Genomic DNA, 27,032 nt, shown 5'->3' on the forward strand with positions numbered 1-27,032 from the left:
GCAGATGCGGCTGGGATCCCTCATGGATGTGGCTGTTGGCATAGGCTGGTGGCTACAGCTCCGATTAGCCCCTTAGCCTGGGAATCTCCATATGCCGTGGGTGCAGTCCTCAAAAGACAAAAGACAAAAGACAAAAAAAAAAAAACAAAACAGCAGAAAGATTCACACAATATATAGCAGACTGTGCAAAATATCATTTTACCCCATTACTTGTTCTTTTTCAAATAAGAAGGCTTGAATTCTCCTAAGCTAAATGTGTACACGTATGTAACTCCGCAACAAACTCTTTGAGAGTGAGAGGGTCTTTCAAGAATGAAATGTATGTGCTTTGTGACAGATGACTACTTCCTGATTTTTTAAAAGTTTTTACCAATTTATCCTTGTTCTCAGTCATATCCTAAAGAGCTGCAGTTGCTAAACAAGTCACCTCTCAATCAACAAGTTAAAATTGTATCTTGCAGTTTATTCTTCATTGAGGCAAAGCAGTATAGCTACCATACTACAGTGGAAGGCGTCTGAATTCAAATCCTAGCTCAACCACTTGGCAGATTGGCACTGGTTAGTTTCAAACGTACCTGAGCCTTGGTTCCTTCATCTGTAAAATTGAATACAAGTAATACCTATGTCACGGGATTGTTGTGAGGATAAAAACATATGTATATAAACAACACACTATAGGGACCAATACTTAGTAGGCAATTACTAACTTCCTTTCACTCGTACCAGGTATGATATGTTTTGGGAGTTTTCGCAGGGGTGTTTTTTTGGGGGGAGGAGGCGCGTCATCTCAAAATCATGTACCTTACCCTGCTCACTCTACAAACCCCTCCTCCAAAATATGCTCTAATTATACGCAGATAACCTCAGCTCCATACTGTATTCACATTATTATTTGCCTTGGTCTTGGAAGGGGGAGGGTTCGATAGATCTTGGTTCTGGGTTCATGTTTTGCCTCTAAATTGACCAAACGATCTTGGTCAGGTTACTTAATCTCTTCGGTGAGCCGAGAGTGTCCTCAGCTGTAGAAGGGGGGGCTCCAGGCTTCTCCACCCCCAAGGTCCCTTCTCATTCTAAATTGGGAAGATCTTAGCAACTCACTGGGAAAGAGGAATAGTGACTGTAAATCCCTGCCACAGACCGTAAATCCTAAATCCTCTCCCTAAAACGCAGCTCAAACGTCACTGCTGCCTTTTTTTTTTTTTGGACTCCTTGGCACTTTGTACAAATTTCCAGGGTCCACATTAGACCCTGCGCCTTCAAGAGGTTAGGACCGCTCTGAAGCCTTTAGGGCTGCGGCAAGGACGAAGAAACCACGCACCCAAGGTGCTTCACACAGTGAAGGTAAGCGCTGGTCCGTGTCAGTATTCAGCGGATCCCATCCCTCCTTGAGCCTCTGTTTTCTCAAGCGCAAAATGAGGCAGGACAGACCCTGCCCAAAGCCCCCGGTGCGGGGTGGGACAGCCTCAGAGCCCGGGTGGGGGTCCCGGTGAGGGACGCCGCGGAAGGAAGGACAGCCCTGGAAGACCGGCGGCCCTGAGAGTCCCGGGTGCAGCCCTGCGCCGAGACCCGTCGTCTCACCTCCCGGGCTCAGCAGCAGCTTCAGCGCCTCCAAAATCCGCTCCATCCCACACGTTTCCAGAGCCCTGCCGCCTGCTACTTGTCGGGCCGCCGCCATGACTAGAGTGGGACGCGCGTCTTGCGACCTGCGCAGGCGCCTGCGCGGAGCGGCATGGTCGCCATGTTGAGTGTGGCCAAGGAGCTAGGGGCGGGGCCCGCTCTGACCCGAACGCCCGGTTTAGGAAGAAACCTTTCCTCAAGCCCCCTGTATCCTCGAAGGGGGAGAAATTAAAAAGCTAACCCAACCTGCCTACACGTACAATTTCAGAGAATATGGTTAACTTTTGTATAAAGAAGAAGAGTGACAGAAATCGTTTATCATGAAGTAATATGCATTTCATTATGAAAATATTCTACTTGGGCAGCGAAGCACTGAAAGACATAATGAGGTAAACAGATGCTGTACCTTCTTATAATGAAGTTCGGATATGCAAAACAGTATACAGCTGAGTATTGCCAAGTTTCTTTATTAGTGATTTTTTTATTTTTATTTTTTTAAGGTTTTAATTAATTCATTAATTTTGTCTTTTTAGGGCCGCAACCACCGCATATGGAGGTTCCCAGCCTAGGGGTAGAATCGGAGCTATAGCCGCTGGCCTACACCACAGCCACAGCTATGCCAGATCCGAGCTGCGTCTGTGACCTACACCACAACTCAAGGCAACTCGGGATCCTTAACCCACTAAGCGAGGCCAGGGATCGAACCTGCATCCTCATGGATGCTAGTCAGATTCATTTCCACTTAGTCACGTGGGGAACTCCTATTAGTATATTTTAAAACAAGTGTTAAATACCAACATCCATCTTGAATACATAGCTACAAATATTGCCATTGGTGGAGTTCCCATTGTGGCTCAGCAATAACCAATCTGACTAGTAACCATGAGGAAGCAGTTCCATCCCTGGCCTTGCTCAGTGGGTTAAAGATCCTACCTTGTGGTGAGCTGTAGGTTGCAGACACTGGCTTGGATTGGCATTGCTCTGGCTGTGTCCTAGGCCAGCTGCTGCAGCTCCAATTTGACCCTTGGCCTGGGGACTTTTATACGCCTCAGGTGTGGCCCTAAAAAAGCAAAATAAATAAATTAATTAAAAAATGTTTTTGGTGATATGATTTCTTAAATGGACTAAATAAAGTTCCCAGTAAAAGTTTGATCTTTGCTCTATTTACATCCACTCCTGGAAAAATCAGTGTCTCTAAATATCCGGCCCCATCAAAATTGCATTAATCTGTAAAACAATGGGTTAGAGAGTCATATAATCAGAAACAGAGTTTCACCCACAGGGATCTTGGTTGGAACACTCAAAAGTCATGTCTGGGAGTTCCCCTTGTGGCTCAGCAGGTTACAGGCTGGACATTGTCTGTGAGGATGCAGGTTTATCCCCTGGCATCATCAGTGAGTTAAGGATCCCAAGTTGCCATAAGCTGCAACTTACCTTATTCCACTTACCATCGGCATTTCACTTAACCATCGTGTTTTCAGGGTTCATCTGTGCTGTAGCATGTGTCAGAATTTCCCTCTATTTGAAGGCTGAATCATATTCTATGATATGAATAGATCACATTTTGTTTATCTCCTCATCTATCCATGGCACTGTTATCTCCACCTGTTGGGTATTATGACTAATGCTACAATGAACATGGTTGTACAAATATGTTTGAAACCCTGCTTTCCAATTCTTCTGTATGTATCCATAAGAGGAACTGATCACATTGTTTTCCATAATCTGTACCACTTCACATCCCCACCAGCAATGCACAGGGGTTTCAGTTATTGTCACATCCTTGCCACCATGTCTCTGCTTTAAGTGGTAGCCATCCTAATAGATGTAAAGGGGTACCTCAGTTTGGTTTTGACTTGCATTTTCCCCAGTGATGTCCAGCATCTTTTCTTTTCAGTGCTTAATGGCCATTTGTATTAAAATCCTTTGCCAGTTTTTGAATTGGGTTTTTGGGGGTTTTGCTACTGAATTTTAGAAGTTTTCAAAAAATATATTCTGAGCATGTGATTTGCAAATATTTCCCCCATTCTGTGGGTTGCCTTTTTACTGTTGGTGTCCTTTGATACACAAAAGCTTTTATTATTATTATCATTATTTTTGCTTTTTAGGGCCACACCTGCGGCATATGGAAGTTTCCAGGCTAGGGGGTCAAATCGGAGCTGCAGTTGCCGCCGGCCTATGCTGTGGCACCAGATCTGTGACCTACACCACAGCTCATGGCAACGCCGGATCCCCAATCAACTGAGCGAGGCCAGACACTGAAACTGCATCCTCATGAATACTAGTCAGATTAATTTCTGCTGTGCCACAATGGAAATTCCCCAAAGCTTTTAATGGACTTTTGTTTGCTTGTGTTTTACTCTGTGTCATATCCAAGAAATCATTGCCAAATCCAACACCATGAAGGTTTCTTTCCCTGTTTTTTTCTAAATTTTTATAGTTTTAGCACTTATGTTTAAGCCATTGATCCATTTTGAGTTATTTTTTATATGTGATATGAAAGATATGAAAGAAAATTCAACTTCATTCTCTTGCTTATGAACATTCGGTCTCACCAACACCATTTGTTGGAAATACTGTCCTTTCCCCATTGAATGACCTTAGTAACTTTGTCAGATATTTGACCATATACACAAAGATTTATCTCTGACTTACTTGCTCTCAACTTATTTTGAAATATTTTAGTGTTGCAACAGAACAAAGGGTGGGGGAAAAAATGTAATTGTAATGTATACATGTAAGGATAACCTGACCCCTTTGCTGTACAGTGGGAAAATAAAAAAATTATAAAAAAAAAAAAAAAAGAGAAGAAATATTTTAGACGCGGAGTTCCCATCGTGGCTTAGTGGTTAACCAACCTGACTAGTATCCATGAGGACATGGGTTTGATCCCTGGCCTTGATCGGTGGGTTAAGGATCTGGCATTGCTGTGAGCTGTGGTGCAGGTTGCAGAGGCAGCTCAGATCCCGCATTGCTGTGGCTGTGGTGTAGGCCAGCGGTAGCTCAGATTGCACCCGTAGCCTGGGAACCTCCATATGCCATGGGTGTGGCTGTAAAAAAACAAAAGACAAAAAAATATATATTTTTTAAACGCAAAGTCAAACTATTACATGAACATTTATGTATGCTTCACCTAGATTCAAGCACTGTGAACTTTTTGCCACAATTACTTTGTATTTTTAATGGCTATACCTGCAACATCTGGAAGTTCCTGGGCCAGAGACTGAATCTGAGCCACAGCTGCAACTTACACCACAGCTGCAGCAATGCCAGATCCTTTTAACCCACTGCACTGTACTGGGGATGAAAACTGCACCTCTTCAGCAACCCAAGCTGCTGCAGATTTTTTTAGGGCCACACCCACGGCATGTGGAGGTTCCCAGGCTAGGGGTTAAATCAGAGCTGCAGCTGCCAGCCTGCACCACAGCCACAGCAACACAGGATCCAAGCCATGTCTTTGACCTACACCAGAGCTCACGGCAACTCCTGATCCTTAACCCACTGAGCAAGGCCAGGGATTGAACCCGCAACCTCACAGTTCTTAGTTGTGGGGGCTGTCCCATGCGTTGTAGGATGTTTAGCAGCATCCCTGACCTTGACTTGATGCCAGTAGCATGTCCCCAGTCTTAACAATCAAAAATATCCCCAGAAATTGCCAGTGTCCCCCAGAAGGTGCCCTGCCCCCCGCCACTCTCCATGGAGAACGGCTGGCTGTGCTAACTCTGCTGACTGCCAATGTCATTTGAAGCCCTGCTTCCTTCTATCCCTCAGCACAATCCACAGTCGCCTGCTATTCTAAAGAGAATTTTATAGGTCTTACCACACACCACATGGATGGATATTCTTCAAATAAAGTGATCTTATGAGTGCAGTCTCCCCCTATCTTGCCCCAACAGAATGACACAAAGTTCAAGAGAAGTCATTTTAATAGGAAACTTCTTTTCGTCTATGTTTCAACTGAACTCAATTCCCATTTGTCTGGCCTGGAATTGTGGAAGCAAATAAAGCAAGTGTGACAATGGTTTAACAAAATTCTTTAATAAAATTTATAAAAATGAATATTTAAGAATAATTTTTTCAGCGTGAATTGTTTTTCTTTTCCACTCCCAAAGAAAATACAAAATTATCAGCACCCACGCAATATACTCGCAAAACTACAGTGACATTCTCTACACAGAACTACATTAGAGTTTCAACTGCTGAAAAATCAAGACAATTCCCGTGAGGTGATTGCAGGGATGGCTTTTTCTTCTGAAAACAGTTGAGAGATAGGGAGGCAATTTAAAGTTCTTGTCTGTGGTTGTGAAAACATTCTTGAAGGTTGTATTTCAACTAAAAGAAGATCCAAATTAAGGTTCTCCCTACCTCCGCCTCCCATTGCTAACACCTTTTGGGGCGTGTTTTTCTTCCATTTCCTAGGGGGGAAATCGCATTTTTAAAATATTTTCAAGTTTTTACACACAGTGGGAATTTGAGGGCAAACGTGTCCCCACCAGCTAGCATTTTCTGCAGACATCAACAAAAGCAGGCACTTGGGGATTCTGTGCTTCGGGTACTAACCACAGGACAAGGTAGGAAACACATGTTCAGATTCCTCCCTCCTTCAGAATTTTCAGGGCTGGAGCGACCTTAACCATCCTTGGCCTCAGTCAGCTCAGTTGCCAGGCTCAGGGACAATCTTCCCCTGTCATCTCCAAGCCCCCTTTTCACCTTTCCCCTCTGCTGTGACAAGCCATCTTCTGTCTTTGGCTGCAGTACTTCAGGCACTATTGTGAGTCCCGGAATCTCTCTCTCTTCTGTTTTAGGGATACATTTCAGTGGCACCTGAAAACTCATCAACTTTTCTGGTCTCGTCTCCCTACTTAGAACCAGAGTACCCCATGAATAACAGTCACTTAACAAATACTCTTACTCAGAACAAGTAAATAGGATAGGTAACCATTTCAAGTTAAGTACTCAGGAAATGAAAAAGGCAAACTGTTAAAGAGTACACAATACCCACTCAGTGTGTGGCCAGACTAAGACATGAACCTCTTTTCCTAAAAGGGTCCGATAATTTCTGTGTCAGAGAAATGTAATAGAATTCAGGAGTAAGGGTGGATATTCGAACATGGGGCACTGCTGACATGATGGGAGGCACAAAAGCACACTCATTTCTCATATATACAACAGGGAAATGGACCCCTTCCTTTTAAAAATGAGCCAAGGCCTTTTAAGGAAATCTGCAAGTTACCAGCAGAACCTTCGGAGGCTGAAGCTATCCTTTGGAAATACTAAAATTTGGGGGGCTTTTGGACATCATCACCATGTAAAGAGTGATGAAAGGAAAAAAAAGATTGAAGGAACAAGTCAAAATCGTTCTAACACACAGAGATTCGATCTAGAAAGTGGAAATGACAACTATCCTAACTGCATCACAGATCACGGCATCTCTTCTCCAGAAAGGGAGGGGAGCTGGAAAACCGCCAGGAACATTGTCCCTGCATTTCCCATCACATGAGCGTAGGGACCCATCTCTGCCATCGGTCTGGAGTCCCCTAGTCGTCCTCACCGCCTCCGTACATGTCCGCCAGCTTCTTGAAGCGATTGCCCCACTCGTTCAGGTAGTCATAGTCCTGGTCTTGGTCCGACTCCGAGGAGTTCAGGGAGCTCAGACTAGCAGCTTCGGAACCACTGCCTTCGTAATCAAACACCAGCAGAGAGTCATAAGGTGGGGCAGTGGGGTCACTATCAGCTGCCTTCAGGTTCTAAAGAAGGAAGAGGAGAGGACCTTTCAGTGAGAGGAATCAGACACCTGTCCTCCAGGGCAAGACGCCTTCTCTCGGTGCATAAAGCAAAGCGTTACTGGGTAACAAGGCAACCATCCTGCAGAGTGCCCGGAGCAGTTAACACCCACAAGGTCAATTATACAAACTGGAATGGACAAGGACATTGTCAAGGAAGAGACAAAGTAGCTAGAATGTTTTCCTCCTAAAGAATGGTAAATTAGGGAGTTCCCATCGTGGTGCAGTGGTTAAGGAATCCAACTAGGAACCATGAGGTTGTGGGTTTGATCCCTGGCCTTGCTCAGTGGGTTAAGGATCCAGCATTGCCGTGAGCTGTGGTGTAGTTTGCAGGCACGGCTCAGATTCCACATTGCTGTGGCTCTGGCGTAGGCCAGTGGCTACAGCTCTGATTAGACCCCTATTCTAGGAACCTCCACATGCCCTGGGTATGGCCCTAGAAAAGGCAAAAAGACAAAAAAAAAAAAAAAAAAAAAAGAGAATGGTAAATTATGCATGGGCAGGGGAGATCAGCACCAACCAATTAGGATGGACAGAGGCTAAAAACAATGAGGACAGTCACGCCAGGCCACCCAGGCTGCATTTCAGCCTGGAAAGGTCTAAAAGGATGAATGCAAACTGCTAAGTTACCTTTGGTGAGTAGGGCTGGGGGAACCAATGAAGGACTTGCGTATTTTTTTTCTTTATATACATTTTGTAATTTATATCTTTAAAATAGCAAACACTTTGTTTTTATAATTAAGAAACAGCTACAGGAGTTCCTTGGTGGCCTACCAGTTAAGGATCTGGCACTGGCACTGCTATGGCTCGGGTTGCTGCTGTGGCGCAGGTTGGATCCCTGGTAACTTCCACGTGCTGCACACACAGCCAAAAAAAGGAAGCAGCTACAATCAGATGTGATGATACATAAGTGTGAACAGAAGAGAATACCTCAATGCGGATGCATCTGGAAGGGACGGTTTAAATGCCCTTTCTGTCCTCTAAGATCCAGTGCCTAGAATGGATATGGCTTGGCCGCTTCCTTGACTGCTGGGCTTTGTACAGTCCTTGGTGACAACAACTCCCCTGAGAAACTAAAGCAAAACCAGGCCCCACCATGAAGACTCACTGAGGCTCCCTGGACCAGATAAGTCCTGAAAATCATTCCAGCAACTGAGAAAGTCATCAAGTAACACAGTTTAAGGAAATAAATCCCATGAACTATTATCTTACTTGGTTTTTTGCTTAACCCCACCAGTTCTTCCTCATCTTACCCTAAGCTACTTGACTGAATGCCTATTTGCCATCCTCCCTTTCAGTTCTAGGGACAAGACTGGAACAGTCCTGGCTAATCACATGTAGCAACAACTTCCTTCTTGCCTAATAGTTTGCTAGAAGAAAAATTTTTGCCCTCTGCCCTTCCTGATATATGTTTTTGTTTTGTTTTGTTTCACCCATGGCATGCAGAAGTTCCTGGACCAGCAAATGAACCTGTGCTACAGCAGTGACCCAAGCCACAGGAGCAACAGTGCCAGAACCTTAACCCACTCAACCACCAGGGAACTCCATGCCTTTGCTACTTCTTGACCGGAAAATAGACCCAAGGTCTGGAAGTGTAGCAGCCATCTTGTCATCATGAGGCAACAAGTGTGGGAACAAGGATCTACATGCTTGGATCATGTCGCGGAAAGGTAGAAAAAGGCTGATGCACCAGCCTAGACTGTCTACCCCAGTCTTCTATTCACATGAGGTAAATCCATTCATATCTGTTTAAGCTTCTGGTGACTATAGTTGAATGCATCCCTGACATATACAATATGGAAGCTATTTTTCTGGCCTTTATGTAGCCTTGTGATACATATTTACTATTACATCCCAAATAGCAGTGGAATGCAGGGAGAGAGAGACCCATTAGTGAAACAAAACTGAATCTACTATTTCATTTTGTTAGGGCCACACCTGTGGCCCAGGCGAGGGGGTCAAATCAGAGCTACAACTGCCAGCTGAGGCCACAGCCACAACAACGCCAGATCTGAGCTACGTCTGTGACCTACACCACAGCTCATAGCAACGCTGGATTCTTAACCCACTGAGACCAGGGATCTGGGATACTGGCTGGGTTCTTAACCTGGTGAGCCACAACAGGAACTCCTGTCTACTTCAGATCTCTTTAGTTTGATTTCTGGCTCTACTAAACCCTTTCAAGCAATTCTCAGGTTCTCTGTATGGACTTTGCAAATTCCCTAAGACAAAGTACTCTTAATTCTGAAATTCATGTGAAGCACAATTTTTAAAAACAGGACTCAGAGATCATACAACATTAAAACATGGTAAAAGGAAGAATTTAAAGACTTTTTCCTCACTTGACACAATGGCTACTTTCTAAGTTGGCAATGAGTTGGTCGTGCCTTGGCTTTTGACTTTGTTTACTTACTTCATCAATAAAGTTTCCAATTTCATCAGGATTGGCAGGGCGGGGCCGATACTGGGGCATACTCAGGAGGGTTGGTGCCACATCATTACGAGTCACTTCAGGCCGAGCATCCAGGCCCCTGTGTAACTGGCTCAAGTCAAAGTCCTTTAGAGAAAAAGGAAAAAGTATAGCAAAGAATAGAAGAGAAAGTCATAAACATAGGATCATATCTGGTTTATAGATTATGGTGGTGGGTAAGGCTGTAACTGTCAGCTGCATGATAGCTACACACTGAAATGCTGTTGAAATGGCAGTTTTCAACCTAAGACTCTCCAAAATAGCACTGGAAGGAAACGTAGCATAAAATGCTTCTGAGCAACACTTGTGGCACAGATGTAGACTGGTTTGCCTAATTAACATCCTGTAGTGTATGACAATTAGGTTTTTATTCAGCAAATGTTTTATTTTTTATTTTTATTTATTCTTTTTCTTTTTTTTCTTTTTAGTGCCGCACCAGCAGCATAAGGGGTCGAATCAGAGCCTGTATCACAGCCAAACAATGAAGGATCTGAGCCAAGTCTGCACCTACACCACAGCTCACGGCAATGCCGGATCCTTAATCCACTGAGCAAGGCCAGGGATTGAACCCACAACCTCATGGTTCCTAGTCAGATTCATTTCTGCTGCGCCTTAACAGGAACTCCCAGCAAATATTCACCCCCTTCCCACCCTCTGTGAAAACAGAAACCCATTAATGCAGGGCTTTGTCATGCGGCTTGCTTTGACCAATGGGACATTAACACATTTGACACAGGCAAAGACTTTAAGTGTGCTTTGGACTAGCCTGCTGGGAAAAAGACTTGCATGGAACAGTCCTGGACACAACTCCCAGCACTGAGCCATCCAGCCAAACCCAGCCTATATCAGCCTAGCCCCAGCCAAACCATAGATTCTTGTGAGCCTAGAGGCTGTATACTGAATATCTTGTCCCCCCTAATTCATAGGTTGAATCTTAACCCCCAATGTGATGGTATTTGGAGGTGGGGCTGCTTGCAGGTGATTAGGTCATGATGATTTATGGAGGCCTCAGGAATGGTTCCTGTGCCCCTCCCACTGTGTGGGGACATGGTGAGACAATAGAACAAGGAGGAGGCCCTCAGCAGACACCAGATCTGCCAGTGCCTTGCCCTTGGACTTCCCAGCCTCCGGAACAGTTAGAAGATATCAATTTCTACAATGAAAAAATAAAAGTCTTTTAAAAAATGCACTGAAGAAATCCAATAATAATAAGAAGAAGAAGTACCCAGTCTATGGTATTTTGTTACAGTTGCCAGAATAGAGTAAGACACAAGCTGAGACCAGCTGCTGTACCAGCTCACCCACAATACACAAGAAAACCATGCTTATTGATTTTCTGGAATTGCTTGTTACACAGCATTATTGTGGTAATAGCTCACTGATACAGGGTTAGTCAAGTTAAGACCATCTCCAAAACCAAGGGAAATGAAGAAGGCCTGAAGAATTAACATCTACAAAAAGCAAAAAACTGTTTGGCACAGCTAAAAACTCAAAGGGAACAAAATATTAAAAGACATCTGTCACTCTATGTCAAAGATTAATCACGTCCTGGGAGTAACAGCGAGGAGAGTAGGCTCTGGAGTCAGACCATGTAGTTCTACTGCTTCCTGAGCTGTGTGACTTCAGGCAAATTGCTTAACTGCTCTCTGCTGCTCAATCATCTGAGTGCAGAACAATAAGAAATCAATAAATGGTAGCAGTACTGTATTGATGATGATGGTGACTGACAGCTATTTTTTTGGGTAATCCTTAAAAATTACACTGAGTGATACGGAGCTATTTCAAAGTCTGCTTCTAATCATTGCTCCCTCTGAATAAAGAGTCTGCCATTAAGCCCACAATTTTACACACCCACCTGGTCCTCTTCTCCACCTCCTTCTTCATCATAGTAATAAACGTTGTCCCGGGTGTCATCTTCTGGGGGCAGCAAGGGCTCTTTGACCACCCTTCTCCTCCGAATAAGGAGCAGGAGCAGCAGAATCAGGACTGGAGTGGGGAAGAGAGAAGGGGGCCACAGTCAAGAAGGCCATAAGCAGCAGTGGGCACAGAACACCACTGCCTTGCAGACCAGACTGATGGCTGTTAGACGACCCACAGGTTAATATCCCCGAGGTTAATATGGGCAAGTACAACACAGAGGACAATTATATGTGAATTCAAGTGTGCTCTTTAACTGGACCTTAAACCAACCAATCATTTCCCAAAATCTGGGCCAACGTGTTCCAAGCAGCAGAAATGGTCCAGGCAAAGGCCCTGAGGCAGAAGCAAATCTGTGTGACTGAGCAAAGGCCGGGTCAGCATGACTGTAGCAGAGTAAGTGAGGGGGAAAGAAGGGCAGGGGAGGCCAGAGGGGCAGCAGGGATGTGTCGGCCTCTGGAGCGACCTTGGCTTTGCTTAGTGAGTTGGAGCCATTGAAGGTTGGGGGTAGGGCTGGCTCAACCTAAATGTCACTGATCTATCCATACTACTGTTTTTGTTTGTTTGTTTGGTCTTTTTGCCTTTTCTAGGGCCGCTTCTGCAGCATATGAAGGTTCCCAGGATAGGGGTCTAATCGGAGCTATAGCCGCCGGCCTACGCCAGAGCCACAGCAACATCAGATCCAAGCCACGTCTGCATCCTACACCATAGCTCACGGCAACGCCGGATCCTTAACCCAAGAGCAAGGCCAGGGATCGAACCTGCAACCCTCATGGTTCCTAGTCAGATTCGTTAACCACTGAGCAACGACGGGAACTCCCTATCCATACTACTGTTATGCAGTTATGGGGGTTGGGGCAAAGCCTATGAAATCATCTAGTATACAATTTTAAAACACACGAAAAAATTTAAAAATAGACAACAGGGAATTCCCTTGCAGCACAGTGGGTTAGGGATCAGCATTGTCACTGCAGTGGCTTGGGATGCTACTGTGGTTTGGGTTTGAACCCTGGCCCCGTGAACCTCCACATGCCATGGGCACAGCCAAAAATAAAAACAACAACAACAACAAAATCACTTGGTGTATCTCCTGTCTTCTCTTAAGATAAAATCATATGACGCATCAATGCACCGAAATGAGGTGGAATAAGCTTAGACATACCCAATCTACCTTTTCTGAAATCAGAAAGACTCCAGAATCTTATCCAGAGCAGCACCACCACTCTCTTGACCATGAGTGGTGAAGAGGGACACTGACTGAGCCCTTGCTAGGTGAGCCAGGCCTGTCTCAGCTCTGAGGACACAGCACTGAACACTAAACACTGAACACAATGCAATTCTCAAATCTGCTGAAGCAGCAGCAGTGGAGTCAGTCAGCCGAGTCTCAACTGAAAGACCGCAAGTTGGTCCCATTACTCCCCTCTAAGACCTTTCTTCTACTCCAGCAAGGTTGGGCTCTCTGCCCCCACTGTCCACCCAAGACTTCCTCTCTCTAGAGTAGGAACCACCATCAACACCCCTCTGCCCGTGTGGATTCCCCCAGCCCCTGCGGACGCACGACCTTTCATCTTCCACCAAACCTTCCCTGAGACTCCATTAACAGCAGCTTGCCTTTTTTTTTCTTTTTGCCAAGCCTGTGGCATGTACAAGTTCCTGGACCAGGGATGGAACCTGAGCCACAGCAGTGACAATGCCAAGTCCTTAAGCACTAGGCCACCAGGGAACTCCAAGAGTCTCCTCTTCTGACTGCAAGCACCTTAATGATCTGAACTGTGAGCTACAGCTCCTCATGATAAACAACACTGACTCTGAGGTTTTCTAACTGACTTGCTATCCTTAGCTTAGAAACCATGAGCCTTTGTCAACACGGGGGACCCGTCTACATGTAGGCTCAGGGGATATCAGCTCTAAGGGCTGTGGCAGAAACTGCCACATTTTCCCCAGTAACCTTTTCCCCCTTCAGCCTTTGAGTCACTGACACTCACTGTTCACCGCACATTCTACCCCCAGCCTCCACATCAAGTTTTAATTGGACACATGGTCACGCAGTTAAGAGTGGGAGCCTAAGTGTGGCTGGGTTTGGGCCAGTGGGCTGTGAGTGAAGGCGATGCATTCACTTTCCAGATATGAGCCCCTCCAAGTCCTCCAGCAGCCCCCCTTCAGGGTAGAATGTGGAGGGGGTGGGCATCAGCTGGCTCTGACCAAGGCCATGCTGCTCTGAGTGCCGTCCAAAGACCTACAACATCGGCATTGCCCGGGAGCTGGTTAGAAAGGCAGAGTCTGGAGCTCCCATCGTGGCTCAGCAGTAATGAACCTGACTAGTATCTATGAGGACACGGGTTCCATCCTTGGCCTCAGCTCAGTGGGTTAACGATCTGGTGTTGCTGGCTTGGATCCAGTGTTGTTGTGGCTCTGGCATAGGCCAGCAACTGCAGCTCCAATTCAACCCCTCACCCAGGAACTTCCATATGCCAAGAGTACGGCCCTAAAAAGACAAAGAAATAAAAAATAGAAATGCAGCGTGTGAGGCTCCACCCCCGACCTACTGGTTCAGAACTGTCATATTCGTAGACCTGAGGCCCAACTGATTCACGTGCACCTCAAGCCCAAGAAGCACTGCCCTGAGGGGCTGAAAGAACAAAATAGAAGGTCTGGAGCCCCTGTGGACTTGATGGAAGCAGTCAGCCTTCCAGACTTGGACGGCTTGCCCCTGAAACGTTCAGGAGAGATACAGCTCCCCCATTTTAGACGTTCAAGGCTGAAGTGCTCACCAGCTGTACTTACTCAGAAAAGCAAGGATGCCTCCCAGAATCCCCAGGATGGCAGGAACTTGCAATCCTGCTTCGGCCAGAGGCCCGGCCTTCCGGCAGCTGTTGGCCACCCCCTCACAGTCGCATACGTGCACATCTAAGGTGGTCACCTGGTCTTTGTTCTGGTTGTCTGTGAGCTTGAGATTGATCTTGTAGTCGCCAAACTCGAGGGTTTTCTTTGGCTTCAAAATGAGAGATTCATGTTCTGGAGGAGGGACCAAAAACGAGGGGAATCAGGAGAGAGGAAAAGTTCACTGTAGACTAAAATTATCAGGGAACTAAAGACACTGCAAAGTTGAGGGAAGAAAACAGCTGCTTGGGTTGTAGACTGCTGGGCAGTGTGTCAAGACTCAGATACCAGGAACAGGAAGAAACCTTTGGTTCCATGCCACGAATGTCGACAAGGAGATATTGAGAAGGGAAATTTGGGGTGGGGGCGTGGGGAGGGGGGAGAGAAGCCCAGGAGTCAGAGCAGAGTCTCCAGGTAAGACTCAAGTGCCCACCTCGGTCATTGAACTCGATGGTCCAGTTGGCACTGGCCCCATGTGTTAGTTCTGCAGTGAAGGGAGAAGTGTTGGGGGGAAGATCTGGATCATTGATGTTGATGACATGAGGCTGTGGGTTCCTCTGGCAGAAGTCCATATTTCGGGGTTCAGGTATGGGGCCATTGTCATTCACATCGTCGAGGAACAGGAGAAGGGTGCCTGTGCCCGTAGCGGGTGGAGAACCTAAGAGAAGATACATGGGAAAAAAATGCTCAGAGGAATGTACTTCGAACCCTTCAATCTTTATACCTGGATGGCAAGACCGTACGGATTTTTCTTCTTTTGACCATTAAAAAAAAATGTGATTGAGGGAGTTCCCGTTGTAGCTCAGTGGTTAATGAATCCGACTAGGACCCAGGAGGTTGTGGGTTCGATCCCTGGCCTTGCTCAGTGGGTTAAGGATCTGGCGTTGCCGTGAGCTGTGGTGTAGGTCGCAGACGAGGCTTGGATCTGGTGTAGCTGTGGCTCTGGTGAAGGCCAACAGCTGTGGCTCCGATTAGACCCCTAACCTGGGAATCGCCATATGTCCAAGGTGCAGCCCTAAAAAGACTAAAGACCTCCCAAAAAAAGAAAAAGAAAAAAAAGCGTAACATTTACCACTTTAACCATTTTTTAAGTGTACAGTTCAACAGTGTTAGTAGATTCACGTTGGTGTGAAACAGCTCTCTGTAATTTTCTATCTTGCAAAACTGAAACTCTGAATCCATTAAACAATCTCCCACTTCCCCCTCCGATTCCTAGTAACCACTGGTCTACTCTGTTTCTATGCCATTTGACCTCATCTAAGTGGAATCCCACAGTGTTCATCATTTTGGTTTGTTTCACTAAGCACAGGGTCCTCAAGGTTTATCCATGCCTTAAAATGTGACATGACAGGTTTTCCTTCCTAAGGCTGAGTAATATTCCATATGCCACATTTTGTTTATCCATTCGCCCATGGATGAATCATTTTACCTTATCATTTGAATTTTCTTTCTCTTCTTTTTCTAACAATGAGCAGATAGCATTTAAAATTTTCTTGGAGTTCTGGCCATGGCACAATGTGACTGATGGCATCTCTGCAGCACCAGGACATGGGTTCGGATCCCCGATGCAGCACTGTGGGTCAAAAGATCTGGGAATTCCCATCGTGGCGCAGTGGTTAACGAATCCGACTAGGAACCATGAGGTTGCGGGTTCGATCCCTGCCCTTGTTCAGTGGGTTAAGGATCCGGCGTTGCCGTGAGCTGTGGTGTAGGTTGCAGACGCGGCTTGGATCCCACGTTGCTGTGGCTCTGGCGTAGGCCGGTGGCTACAGCTCCGATTCGACCCCTAGCCTGGGAACCTCCACATGCTGCAGGAGCGGCTCAAGAAATGGCAAAAAGACAAAAAAAAAAAAAAAAAAAAAAAAAGAAAGAAAGAAAAAAGATCTGGCATGGCCGCAGGTGCAGCATAGGTGCAACTGTGGCTCGGATCTGATCCCTGGCCTGCAACTCCGTATGCCACAGGGAGGCCAAAAAAATAAACAAAGTTCTTGTCTCCAAAGAGACTACACTCTGAGGTCTTGAGGGTGATGACTTCCAAATATAAAAACAAAAACCCTTTGGAATTCCCCCATTTTGTTTTTTTTTTTTTCTTTTCATGACCATAACTGCAGCATATGGAAGCTAGGGGTCGAATCAGAGCTGCAGCTGCTGGCCTACACCACAGCTCACAGCAATGCCAGATCCTTAACCCACTGAGCGAGGCCAAGGATCGAACCCACAACCTCATGGTTCCTAGTAGGATTCGTTTTCACTGCGCCACGACAGGAACTCCAGATTTTCTGAATAAACATCATTCTCTTCTTAGGCTTATCTCACAAAGTATCAAGTCATGCACAAGTAACACTTGAAGGAACATACTCCAAAGTGCCTTTATTTAGCCATTATTATGACACCAGGGGTCAGCAAACCAAGGTCTTCGGCCCAAATTAGGAACACAGTTGTGCTCATTCCTTTTTCAGACTGTCTATGGCCGCTTCCAGGGACAACGGCAACAGAGACTGAAGAGTCTACAGAGGCTACAATATTCACTCCCTGGCCTCTTACAGTGCACTTGCCAACACTCCATTTAGGTTTCCTCAGCGCACCTCCAGGTCAGCCTAGGGAGCTCCCACGCAGCCAGAGGGAGCTGGCTAGGGCGGCACTGCAGCTGAAGCAATGGGTCAGCTTCCCCTTTACACGAAAGCATTTCTGTGAATGGAGCCCACCATGGCCTTATTTGCTCTGCCCTCTGCTTTCACCTTCTGACTCCCAAATTACAGCTCCAGGAGCAGGTTTTTGATTCTCAATGACCAAGGCCAGGATCAGGAGGAAGCTTCCTTCCACAGCACGCTCACTCAACCACCCGCCCAGCCCCATCAGACCTCCCTTCCTTGCCCTCTGCTCTCCGGACTCCCCAGTCTGGAATCACTCCCTCCGGAGGTTGGCGGGGTCGGGGGAAGACACAGGAAGATAGCAGATCTCTTTAAAAATAATTCTGCAGAGTTCCCGTTGTGGCTCAGCAGTTAATGAATCTGACTAGCATGGATGAGGACACAGGTTCAATCCCTGGCCTCACTCAGTGGGTTAAGGATCCGGCATTGCTGTGGCTGTGGTGTAGGCTGGCAGCTACAGCTCTGGTTCAACTCTTAGCCTGAGAATCTCCATATGCCGTGGGTACAGCCCTAAAAAAGCAAAAAAATAAAAATAAATAAAAATAAAAAATAAATTAAAAAGTAAAACTAATTCTGCTTCTGCATACCCCTCCAAGGGAAACATCTGCCCACAGAGACCTGTACAAGGATGTTTATTTATCTCTCACAGAAATAATGGTGACCTGGAAACAAAGCTGGTGTCCTTTAACGAGTGAATGGTTAAACTATGCTGAATCCAGATAACATCACTTTATGTTAATGATGTTAAGAGGTAGATCTATAATGTGCCAAGCTAGAGCTCCGCGTTTTCAAGTCATATTGCCAAGAAAGTAAAAGTAAACATGACTAAGATAATGGTTTTTAGAATAATAAAAAAAGGCTATAAACCAAATACGGATTTTTATAATCAACCACATTTGTTTGTTTTTGGCTGTGCCCTCAGCACAAGGAGGTTCAAACCTGCACCACAGCAGTGACAATACCATATCCTTAACCCCGAGGCAGCCAGGGAACTCCTAAGCCACATTTCTCTATGTATATAAACATAAACAGTCTAGAAGGAGCCATATTTCACTAATAATGATGACGATGAAAATAAAAATAATGACACTCCTTATAGAGCATGTATGATGAAGCAGGCACTTTTTCAAACACTTCTACATAAATTAACTCCTTTAACAAAGATGGGGTATTATCATTTTGTCAGATAAAGGAATGGAGGGACATAAAAATTAGGTAATAAGTCCATGGACTCACAGGTATTAAGCTTTGGTCCTAGAATCTAAACCCAGGTGCCTGGCTCCAGTGGGGTTCAGGTACAGAAGAAGTGGGAAAAAGGAACTCTTTTTTTTGCTTTTTTGGGCCACACTCATGGCATATGGAGCTTCCCAGGCTAGGGGTCCAAATGGAGCTACAGCTGCCCACCTACACCACAGACACAGCAATGCAGGATTCAAGCCACATCTGTGACCTATACCACAGCTCACGGCAATGCCGGATCCTTAACCCACTGAGCGAGGACAGGGACTGAACCCGCAACCTCATGGTTCCTAGTCGGATTTGATTCTGCAGCACCACAACAGGAACTCCTCCAAAAAAAAAAGGAACTGCTGCTTGACCTAAATTCTGTGCATTTTTGACAATGTTTTGAGAATGTTTTGTTGAAGGATGAAAGAAAAGGAAAGAACTCATGTCTCCAAAAGGTTCGAAGAGGGTAGTGGCTGGTCCAGGAGGGTGAGGCAAAAAGACCACACGGTCCCACGGGGGCATCCTCACCATTGTCAGTGGCTATAATGAGGGCCGTGTATGTGCTGTTCTTCACGTGCTCAAAGTTCTCTCTGTCCAGCTCGGCCCGAGTGGTAATGGCACCGGTGTCCGGATTAATCTCCAGCCAGTTGGCAGCATCCCTCCAAATCCGATACCTGGAAAGGCACATGCTTGCGTTTAGAGCAGGAAGAGCAAACAGCAGGCAGCTGACCAAGGTTAAGGTTCCCCTTTGTCGATAGGCACTTCTGTCTTGTTTCACAAAATAAGTGCACCTACAGAAATTTTGCCAGAAAAGTTTGATGACCATCCGTGTACCCTTCACCTATTTTGCCATAGACATGAGGGGATGCATGATTTCTTGTTTGACTGGACCATTTGAGAGTAAGTTGCAGGCATCAGGTCCCTTTACTTATAAATACTTCAGTGTGTTTTCTCCAAAGAACAAAGGCATTCTCTTATATAACCACAGTTTAATTGTCATGGTCAGGAAATAGAACATTGATAGGATACTATCAATTAATAAATGGTACATATTCCAAACGCCAATTTCCCTCCAATTGTCCTTCATAGCATCCCCACCAGACCCCCGCCCCAATTCAGAATCAGGCATGGCATTTAGACGTCAGATTTCTTTAGTTTCTCTCAAACCAGCTCCCCAAAGGGGACCACAGTTCTCAAATGGTTGCAGTATGGCACTCAACACCCCCACTCTGAGCATTTGGAAATTTGGGTTGATACAGTGACTATGGGTACACGGCACCACTGGCATTTAATGGAAGGTGCCAGGGAGGGTAAAACTCCTTCTGGTTTTTCACAGCCAAAAAAAAAAATTTTTTTTTTTTTTTAAATTTTTAAAAAGGTTTTCTCACAGATGCCAACATTTTGCCAATAATCCTGTTATGCAACATCATATTAGGCATGCCAGACCAAAGGAAACAAAAGCACGAAAAACAAGATATACTGCCCAGTTATCTACTAGGGTCATGGAAAGGCTCAGAAACGGAAGTAAACAAACCTAAGGAGCAAAGGGCCCTGGAAACCTGTTGGTTTATCCTCACATCCTTGGAAGTGCAAAGCAATAAAGCACACACATAGAGTGGTCTTTATTCTGGGGCTAAGGGCCCCTACAAACACTATTAAGACTTGGTCCTCTGGGAGTTCCCACCATGGCTCAATGGTTAATGAATCTGACTAGGAACCATGGGGTTGCGGGTTCGATCCCTGGCCTCCCTCAGTGGGTTAGGGATCTGGCGTTGCCGTGAGCTATGGTGTAGGTTGCAGACGTGGCTCGGATCCAGCGTTGCTGTGGCTCTGGTGTAGGCCGGCGGCTACAGCTCCGATTAGACCCCTAGCCTGGGAACCTCCACATGCTGTGGGTACAGCCCTAGAAAAGGCAAAAAGACCAAAATAAATAAATAAATAAAATAAAATATCTCAGAAGCTTTGGATGGTAATGGCCTGGTTCTTCCATTTAAAAATCCCTCCTAAGAGTTCCAGTTGTGCGTCAGCAATAACAAACCCGACTAGTATCCATAAGATTCCTGGTCTCGCTCGGGGGGTTAGGGAGCCAGCATTGCCAAAAGCTGCAGCATAGGCTCAGATCCCACATTGCTGTGACTGTGGTGTAGGCTGGCAGCTACAGCTCTGATTTGACTCCTAGCCTGGGAACTTCCATATGTGTGGCCCTAAAAAGAAAAAAGAAAAACAAAAAACAAAAAACAAAAACAAAAACCCTCATCCTTGACCTAACGATTCTAGCAGCCATTAAGATCACTACTAGAGCCTTTATATAGTCCATAGTACACAGGCTCAGTTTAGTTTGTTTTTTTGTTTTTTTGTTTTTGTTTTTTTGGTTTCTTTCTAGGGCCGCACCCACAGCATATGGAGGTTCCCAGGCCAGGAGTCTAATCGGAGCTGTAGTCACCAGCCCATGTCAAAGCCACAGCAACATGGGATCTGAGCCGCATCTGTGACCTACAACACACCTCAGGGCAGTGCCAGATCCTTAACCCACTGAGCAAGGCCAGGGATTGAACCTGCAGTCTCATGGTTCCTAGTTGGATTCGTTAACCACTGAGCCACGACGGGAACTCCGTCACAGTTTAGTTTTATGGGCCCTTCTAATCAGGACAGAATAGCACTTCCCAGAATAATTCAGAAGCTGAAGCTGCACTTAAATTCTTTTTGTTTGTTTTATGTTTAATAAGTCACAGGGATATGGAGTTTCTGCTGTGGCGCAGCAGAATCAAATCCGACTAGGAACCATGAGGTTGCAGGTTTGATCCCTGGCCTCGCTAAGTGGGTTAGGGATATGGCATTGCTGTGGCTCTGGCATAGGTCGGCAGCTACAGCTCTGATTAGACCCCTCGCCTGGGAACCTCCACATGCCTCGGGTACAGCCCTAAAAGGACCCCCCCCAAAAAAAAAAAAAGCCACAGGGATGGATACTAAAACACACACACACACACACACACACACCGCCTCAACATGAACACACTCAATTAATTCCTAGGGACCACTCTATTGTGAATTTGCATAGCACTTTTTCTCAACAGTTCAGAGCACACTAACAGCTTCCTCTAAAGTAGGTATTAACAGGTACAAATCTCTCTAAGAAGTGAGCCTATTGACCAAGTCCTTTGTTATCCCTGGAAATCAAGCTATGACCAACAAGGCACAGATGTGCCATGTTTGGATTTGGGCTAACTATCTTCCTTTAGAGTTCATGTCATTGTCACACTAGAGGAACAAGTATATAATCAGACCCACCTCTCAAGAGAATAAGAACATTCTTTATCCTACACGGCCACAGGGGTGTTTTTCTGTGGTTGCTTGGTATGTGTGTTTTCACCATTTGTGGCTGTGATTTACATTACAGAGATGCAAGGAGTAAGCTGCTTATAACATAATACCATGAATACAAATTAAAACCACATTCCTACTACAGTGCAAACTCAAAGAGAGGAAACACAGCAAGCCTACAATGGCTGAGCAGGGAGGGAATGGAATAAAAGGGGATTAAAAAAATAAGCCAAAAGGAGAAGGGTCTTGCATAGACCAATGATGATAAAATGCTGTGAACGGAAGTATTTTATACACACACACCCGCAGCCGCTGCAAGGCAGCTGCGAAACCGCCGCACTTACGTGATCTTCTGTTCCATAAACGTGTCTGGCTCCCGGGCAGTGTAGGATGTGATCTCCAGGCCCACGCCAAAATCCTCAGGCACTTCCACCCTCTTCTGAGCAGGGATGAAGATGGGGGCCTCATTCACATCTATCACGTCCACGGTGACAGTGGCCGTGGAAGTAGAGAGGGTGACCTCAAAGGGGGCCACGTTAGTCACTGCCACATACAGGATGTACTGCTGCTTGGCTTCAAAATCCAAGCCCTAAAGAGCAGGAAAAAAAATGCAGTTATAAAACACATTTTGTGCTAGCAAGAATTTTTTTAATCCTTAACTATTACTTTTTGGGTGGAATATACAAGTGATTCTCAAATTCTGCTGCTTAAGAAGAATTAACTTGAGAGCTTTTAAAGAAAACATATGCTTAGGTCCTACCCCCAGACCCTAATAACATTCTCAGAGGTTGGGGCCTGGATGTCGATATTTTTAAAAAGATTAAAGGACTGGAGTTCCCGTTGTGGCGCAGCGGAAACAAATCCGACTGGAAACCATGGGGTTGAGGGTTCGATCCCTAGCCTCGCTCTGTGAGTTAAGGATCTGGTGTTGCCATGAGCTGCAGTGTAGGTCGCAGATGTGGCTTGGATCTGGTGTTGCTATGGCTCTGGCATAGGCTGGCAGCAACAGCTCCAATTCGACCCCTAGCCTGGGAACCTCCATATGCCGTGGGTGCGGCCCTAAAAAGACAAAAGACCAAAAAAAAAAAAAAAAAAAAAAAAAGATTTAATGACTAACATGCAACCAGATGAAAGTTGAGGACCACCCCCTCACCAGGAAAAGAGTAAAAATGAACTAATGAATTACATGAAATCTCAAATGGCAAGCCTCTGGTAACCATTGTCGGCACACTGAATCATTTATTTTCCCAAGACCAGGAAGAACGTCTGTATCCTATGCTGACATGTCCACGTGACAGCAGATGGACACAAGACCCCACTGTCCACAAGGCCTGTCCACCTCCCTAATCCCAGTGAGTTTAGCAGCAATAACATAGAGTTAAGAACCAGTCAGCAATGGGCACAAATCCCAGTCGAGCCACTTCCTAGGTGTGTATTTGCACAATTTAACTTCTGGGTCAGCCTCCATACCTTAATAAGTAGGAAAAGGAACCACCTCTCGGTGGTGCTGGAAGGAATACACTGGAACTTTTATGAACCCAAATTATTAACTGCCTTCTTTCGTTGATAGAAAAGCTTGACATCAGATGTTCAGTGGGCGCTAAGATGCCAGGCTAAGGGACTCCCAAACGGAGGGTCCATCTGCTGACTCACTCAGGGAAAGCTCAGAGCTCTGGGGATCGTCTAGGGGTCATTTAATCTCTCACCAACTTCAACAACTTCTCAGTTTTCAAGTTTCCAAGACATCCTTCACCAACAGTCGCATCTGCCCCACTTCTAAAATAATCCAGCCAAAGAGGAGAGACCAGTAAATCCTTTTTCTTCTCATTTGCAAAATGGATTACAAGGGGTAGGGAAATGTTTCCGAGAAAGAGCATATTCAAAGAGATGGTACTTCCTCTTTGACTTTAGGGGGCCGTGTAGAAGCTTCCTGACTTTACGCCTGAGCCTGAAGAATCACCACAAACCTGAAATGGTCCCCCAGGATCCGGAGAGCCGCCCAGCCCCACCCAGCCAAGGCCGTGCTAATCTACTGCTGAAAAGACAGCAGTGGACAAGGACAGCTGGCTGGGTTGTCAATTTCTGCATCTTGCCTGGCACCATACCAACCTTAGCTGTTTTCAAAACGCCTTCATTGGTTACTGGGTCTGTGATGACAACAAATTGCTTCTCGTTATCATTTAATATTGTGTAAACAGCCACCCACGCCGGGGTATTGGCGACGTCACCATCGGTCACCGTGAGTGTGGTGATTGCCACGTTGGCCTCGTTCTCCGGCACCGACCCCTGGTACTGCAGAGCAAGGGAAGAGACGGGTCACTTATGACACACTCAGACCCAGCAGTGGGGCTCAGGGTTAAGGGAGTCCTTCCTTGAGTCCAAGCTTGGAGAAGAGTCTTGAAGAAGCACCCACTCTAGCAGCACAGCCCTTATTTCCCGTGGGTGGAGCAGCCAGCACTTGGGGGCACTGTCCCCCTCGAACACCCCCAAGAGCCAAGGGCACATGCCAGCCCAGGTGCTGACACTGTGGTTTACCCTCCATTCTCCTCCTCCCCCACCATTTTCAGCGCTACCAATAACTTTCATCAACTCTGGGCATCACAGTCTTCTACTTAAAATCCTTTGCTGGCACCCCACTGCACCCAGGATTAAACGCTAAAATTCTGACCTCAGTCTCAAGGTCCTGCAGGGCCGGACCTGCAGGTTCACCACACTGTCCCCAGTTCTTATGATGCATCAAGCTTCCTCTTGTTCTGGGGCGTTTGGCACAGGATGATCCCTCTGCCTAGAATGCTCTTCCACCCTGCCCTGATCCTGATTTGCCAACCTCCTTACCAGTCTTACGATACATGTTACTGTCTTTCGTAAGCCTCTCGCACTTACAACACCTAAGTTAGGGTGGCAGACACTGCTAATGAATAGCCATTCTCTTCCTCACTGACTACATTGGTGACGGCAGCAACATGCCCAGATGAAATACTGTATTTCCAGGATTCCTGGCAGCAGCAGTTGCTAATGAGAGATAGGTGACACTTGTGGGATGGGTCTTCACAGAAACAAGAAACTTGACTTAGCATCATTGCCTCCTTCTGGAATGAAGCACAGATCTGGCTGGAGCTCCAGCCGCCACCTTGGGCCACAAGGTGACATTGTGGATAGAAGCCATGTGCTGAGGACAGTGGGACAGCAGATAAAAGAGGCTTGGTCTATATTGATCGAATGGACTACCTGCCCTCCGGGCTTTTTGTGACACAAGAGAAAAAGTCAATCCTATATGTTTAAACCAGAGTCAAGTCTCCATTACTAACCATTAAGCCACTTTCTAAGTAACACGCTAAGGCTTAAGGTTCTTTCAGCGGCTCTCAGTACCTTCTCCTTGACTGCATTTCACATACCTGCATACAGTAACTCATCTAAGTCGTCTAACATCTCCCAACCTACACCATCAACTCCAGGAGAAAAGAATCATCACCTGCCTTGTCTGTGATAACATCCCCAGCATCTAAGACAGGTTCCACTATAAATTCAGAGAACATGTGTTCAATGAATAAATCAAACCTGGGAAGATGTGCTATCAAGGTGCATAATATGAGGACATAGATCTAGTAGGTGCTTGGCACGAACCTGTGCCAACAGGCCCCAGGCTGAGGGTGGCAGAGACAAGTGACATCCCAATCTGCTTACGTTTTAGCTTAGAGTTTACCAGTCTGGGTGAGAAGTTGTGAAACAAGCAAGGACCTTTCTTTAGACACCAAGGAGTTGTGGGATTACCGAGGTTGGGTTGAAGATGGGTGGGTTGTCGTTGATGTCAGTGACCGTGATCATGGCTGTTGCAGTCGTGCTTAAGCCGTCACCTTGAAGGTCTGCAGCCTGAACCACCAGGGTGTACGTGGGAAAACTCTGCAGAGACCAAACACACCTGAGTCAGGACCATGGCCACATCAAGCCCAGTCCAGCTCATCACAGAGAAACAATATTTTCTCATCGGCTTAAATGCCAACCTGCCCGCCTGCTCACCCCCAAACCTCCGGACAAAAAAAAAAATTTTTTTTTTTTTTTTTTTTTTGCTTTTTTTAGGACCACACCCACAGCATGCAGACGTTCCCAGGCAACTTGGAGGGGGCAGATTGGAGCTACAGCTGCCAGCCTACACCACAGCCACAGCAATGCCAGACTGAAGCCATGTTTGCGACCTACACTATAGATCACAGCAGTGCCGGATCCCTAACCCACGAATGAAGGCCGGGATTGAACGCGCGTCCTCAAGGATACTAGTCGGGTTTGTAACCCACTGAGCCACAAGAGGAACTCCTGGCCAAATGTTTAGATGCAAAGCTTAGACCATCACTCTGCTAAGTGGCAACTGGCCTCAGCAGTATTTGGCATTGTCCATATGATCAAGATGACATATATCTGCCCTCAACATCCTCTGGATCCCCTTGACCTCTGACCTCCCGGTCCAGCCCAGTGGTGAGCACACTGATGACTCCTGTGTCCCTGTTGATGGTGAACATTTGGTTGTGAGGCAGGGTAGGCTCCTGGCTGAGGATGGTGTAAGCAATGGCAGCATTGTAGGTGTTCACATCGTCGTCTTTGTCCGTGGCCGTGACCTGCATCACAGAGGTCCCTGGAAGCAGAGAAAGAAGAGTCTGTCAAGCTGCATGTTAATTTCCAAAACTGTCACTAAAGTGCTAGGGGAGGAGGGAAGCATTCCACCCAGCGAGTGGGCGTGTTCCTAGAACTCAGCTTTTCCAGCGGGTATTTTGGGTGGGGAGTTGGGATGAGAAGGCACATGGGGAATCCACAATCTTAAAGAGTTCCCGTCATGGCTCTGACTAGCATGCATGAAGACGCAGGTTCCACCCCTGGCCTTGCTCCAGTGGGTTAAGGATCTGGCGCTACCGTGAGCTGTGGTGTAGGTCGCAGACAGGGCTCAGATCTGGGGTTGCTGTGGTGTAGGCCGGCGGCTCCAGCTCCAATTTGAGCCCTAGCCTGGGAACCTCCATATGCAGTGAGTATGGCCCCAAAAAGACAAAAAAAGAAAAAACAAACAAAAAACGAAAAACTTAAAAACTAAGACTAACTTTTCCACTCCTGTATCTCTAACACAGTGCCAAGCATAGAATGTGGCATATAGCTTGCTCTCAATAAGTTTACTTAAGGCAG

At 46.2% G+C, this 27,032-nt stretch overlaps 2 protein-coding genes across 2 annotated transcripts in view; both read right to left on the minus strand.

The window, feature by feature from the left end:
• Window positions 1–1,713, minus strand: part of TANGO6 (transport and golgi organization 6 homolog) — a 201,506-nt gene extending 199,793 nt beyond the window's left edge. The window contains 1 exon segment of the mRNA XM_021093875.1: window positions 1,579–1,713. Within this exon segment, the coding sequence (XP_020949534.1) occupies window positions 1,579–1,675 (97 nt within the window). The 5' untranslated portion in view covers window positions 1,676–1,713.
• Window positions 5,645–27,032, minus strand: part of CDH1 (cadherin 1) — an 80,500-nt gene continuing 59,112 nt past the window's right edge. The window contains 10 exon segments of the mRNA NM_001163060.1: window positions 5,645–7,364; window positions 9,814–9,957; window positions 11,726–11,856; window positions 14,572–14,802; window positions 15,101–15,325; window positions 19,074–19,219; window positions 22,211–22,455; window positions 23,976–24,158; window positions 25,638–25,766; window positions 26,318–26,493. Of these exon segments, the coding sequence (NP_001156532.1) occupies window positions 7,155–7,364; window positions 9,814–9,957; window positions 11,726–11,856; window positions 14,572–14,802; window positions 15,101–15,325; window positions 19,074–19,219; window positions 22,211–22,455; window positions 23,976–24,158; window positions 25,638–25,766; window positions 26,318–26,493 (1,820 nt within the window). The 3' untranslated portion in view covers window positions 5,645–7,154.

This window comes from Sus scrofa, chromosome 6 (genome assembly GCF_000003025.6).
Source record: "Sus scrofa isolate TJ Tabasco breed Duroc chromosome 6, Sscrofa11.1, whole genome shotgun sequence".
Taxonomy (NCBI): Eukaryota; Metazoa; Chordata; class Mammalia; order Artiodactyla; family Suidae; genus Sus; species Sus scrofa.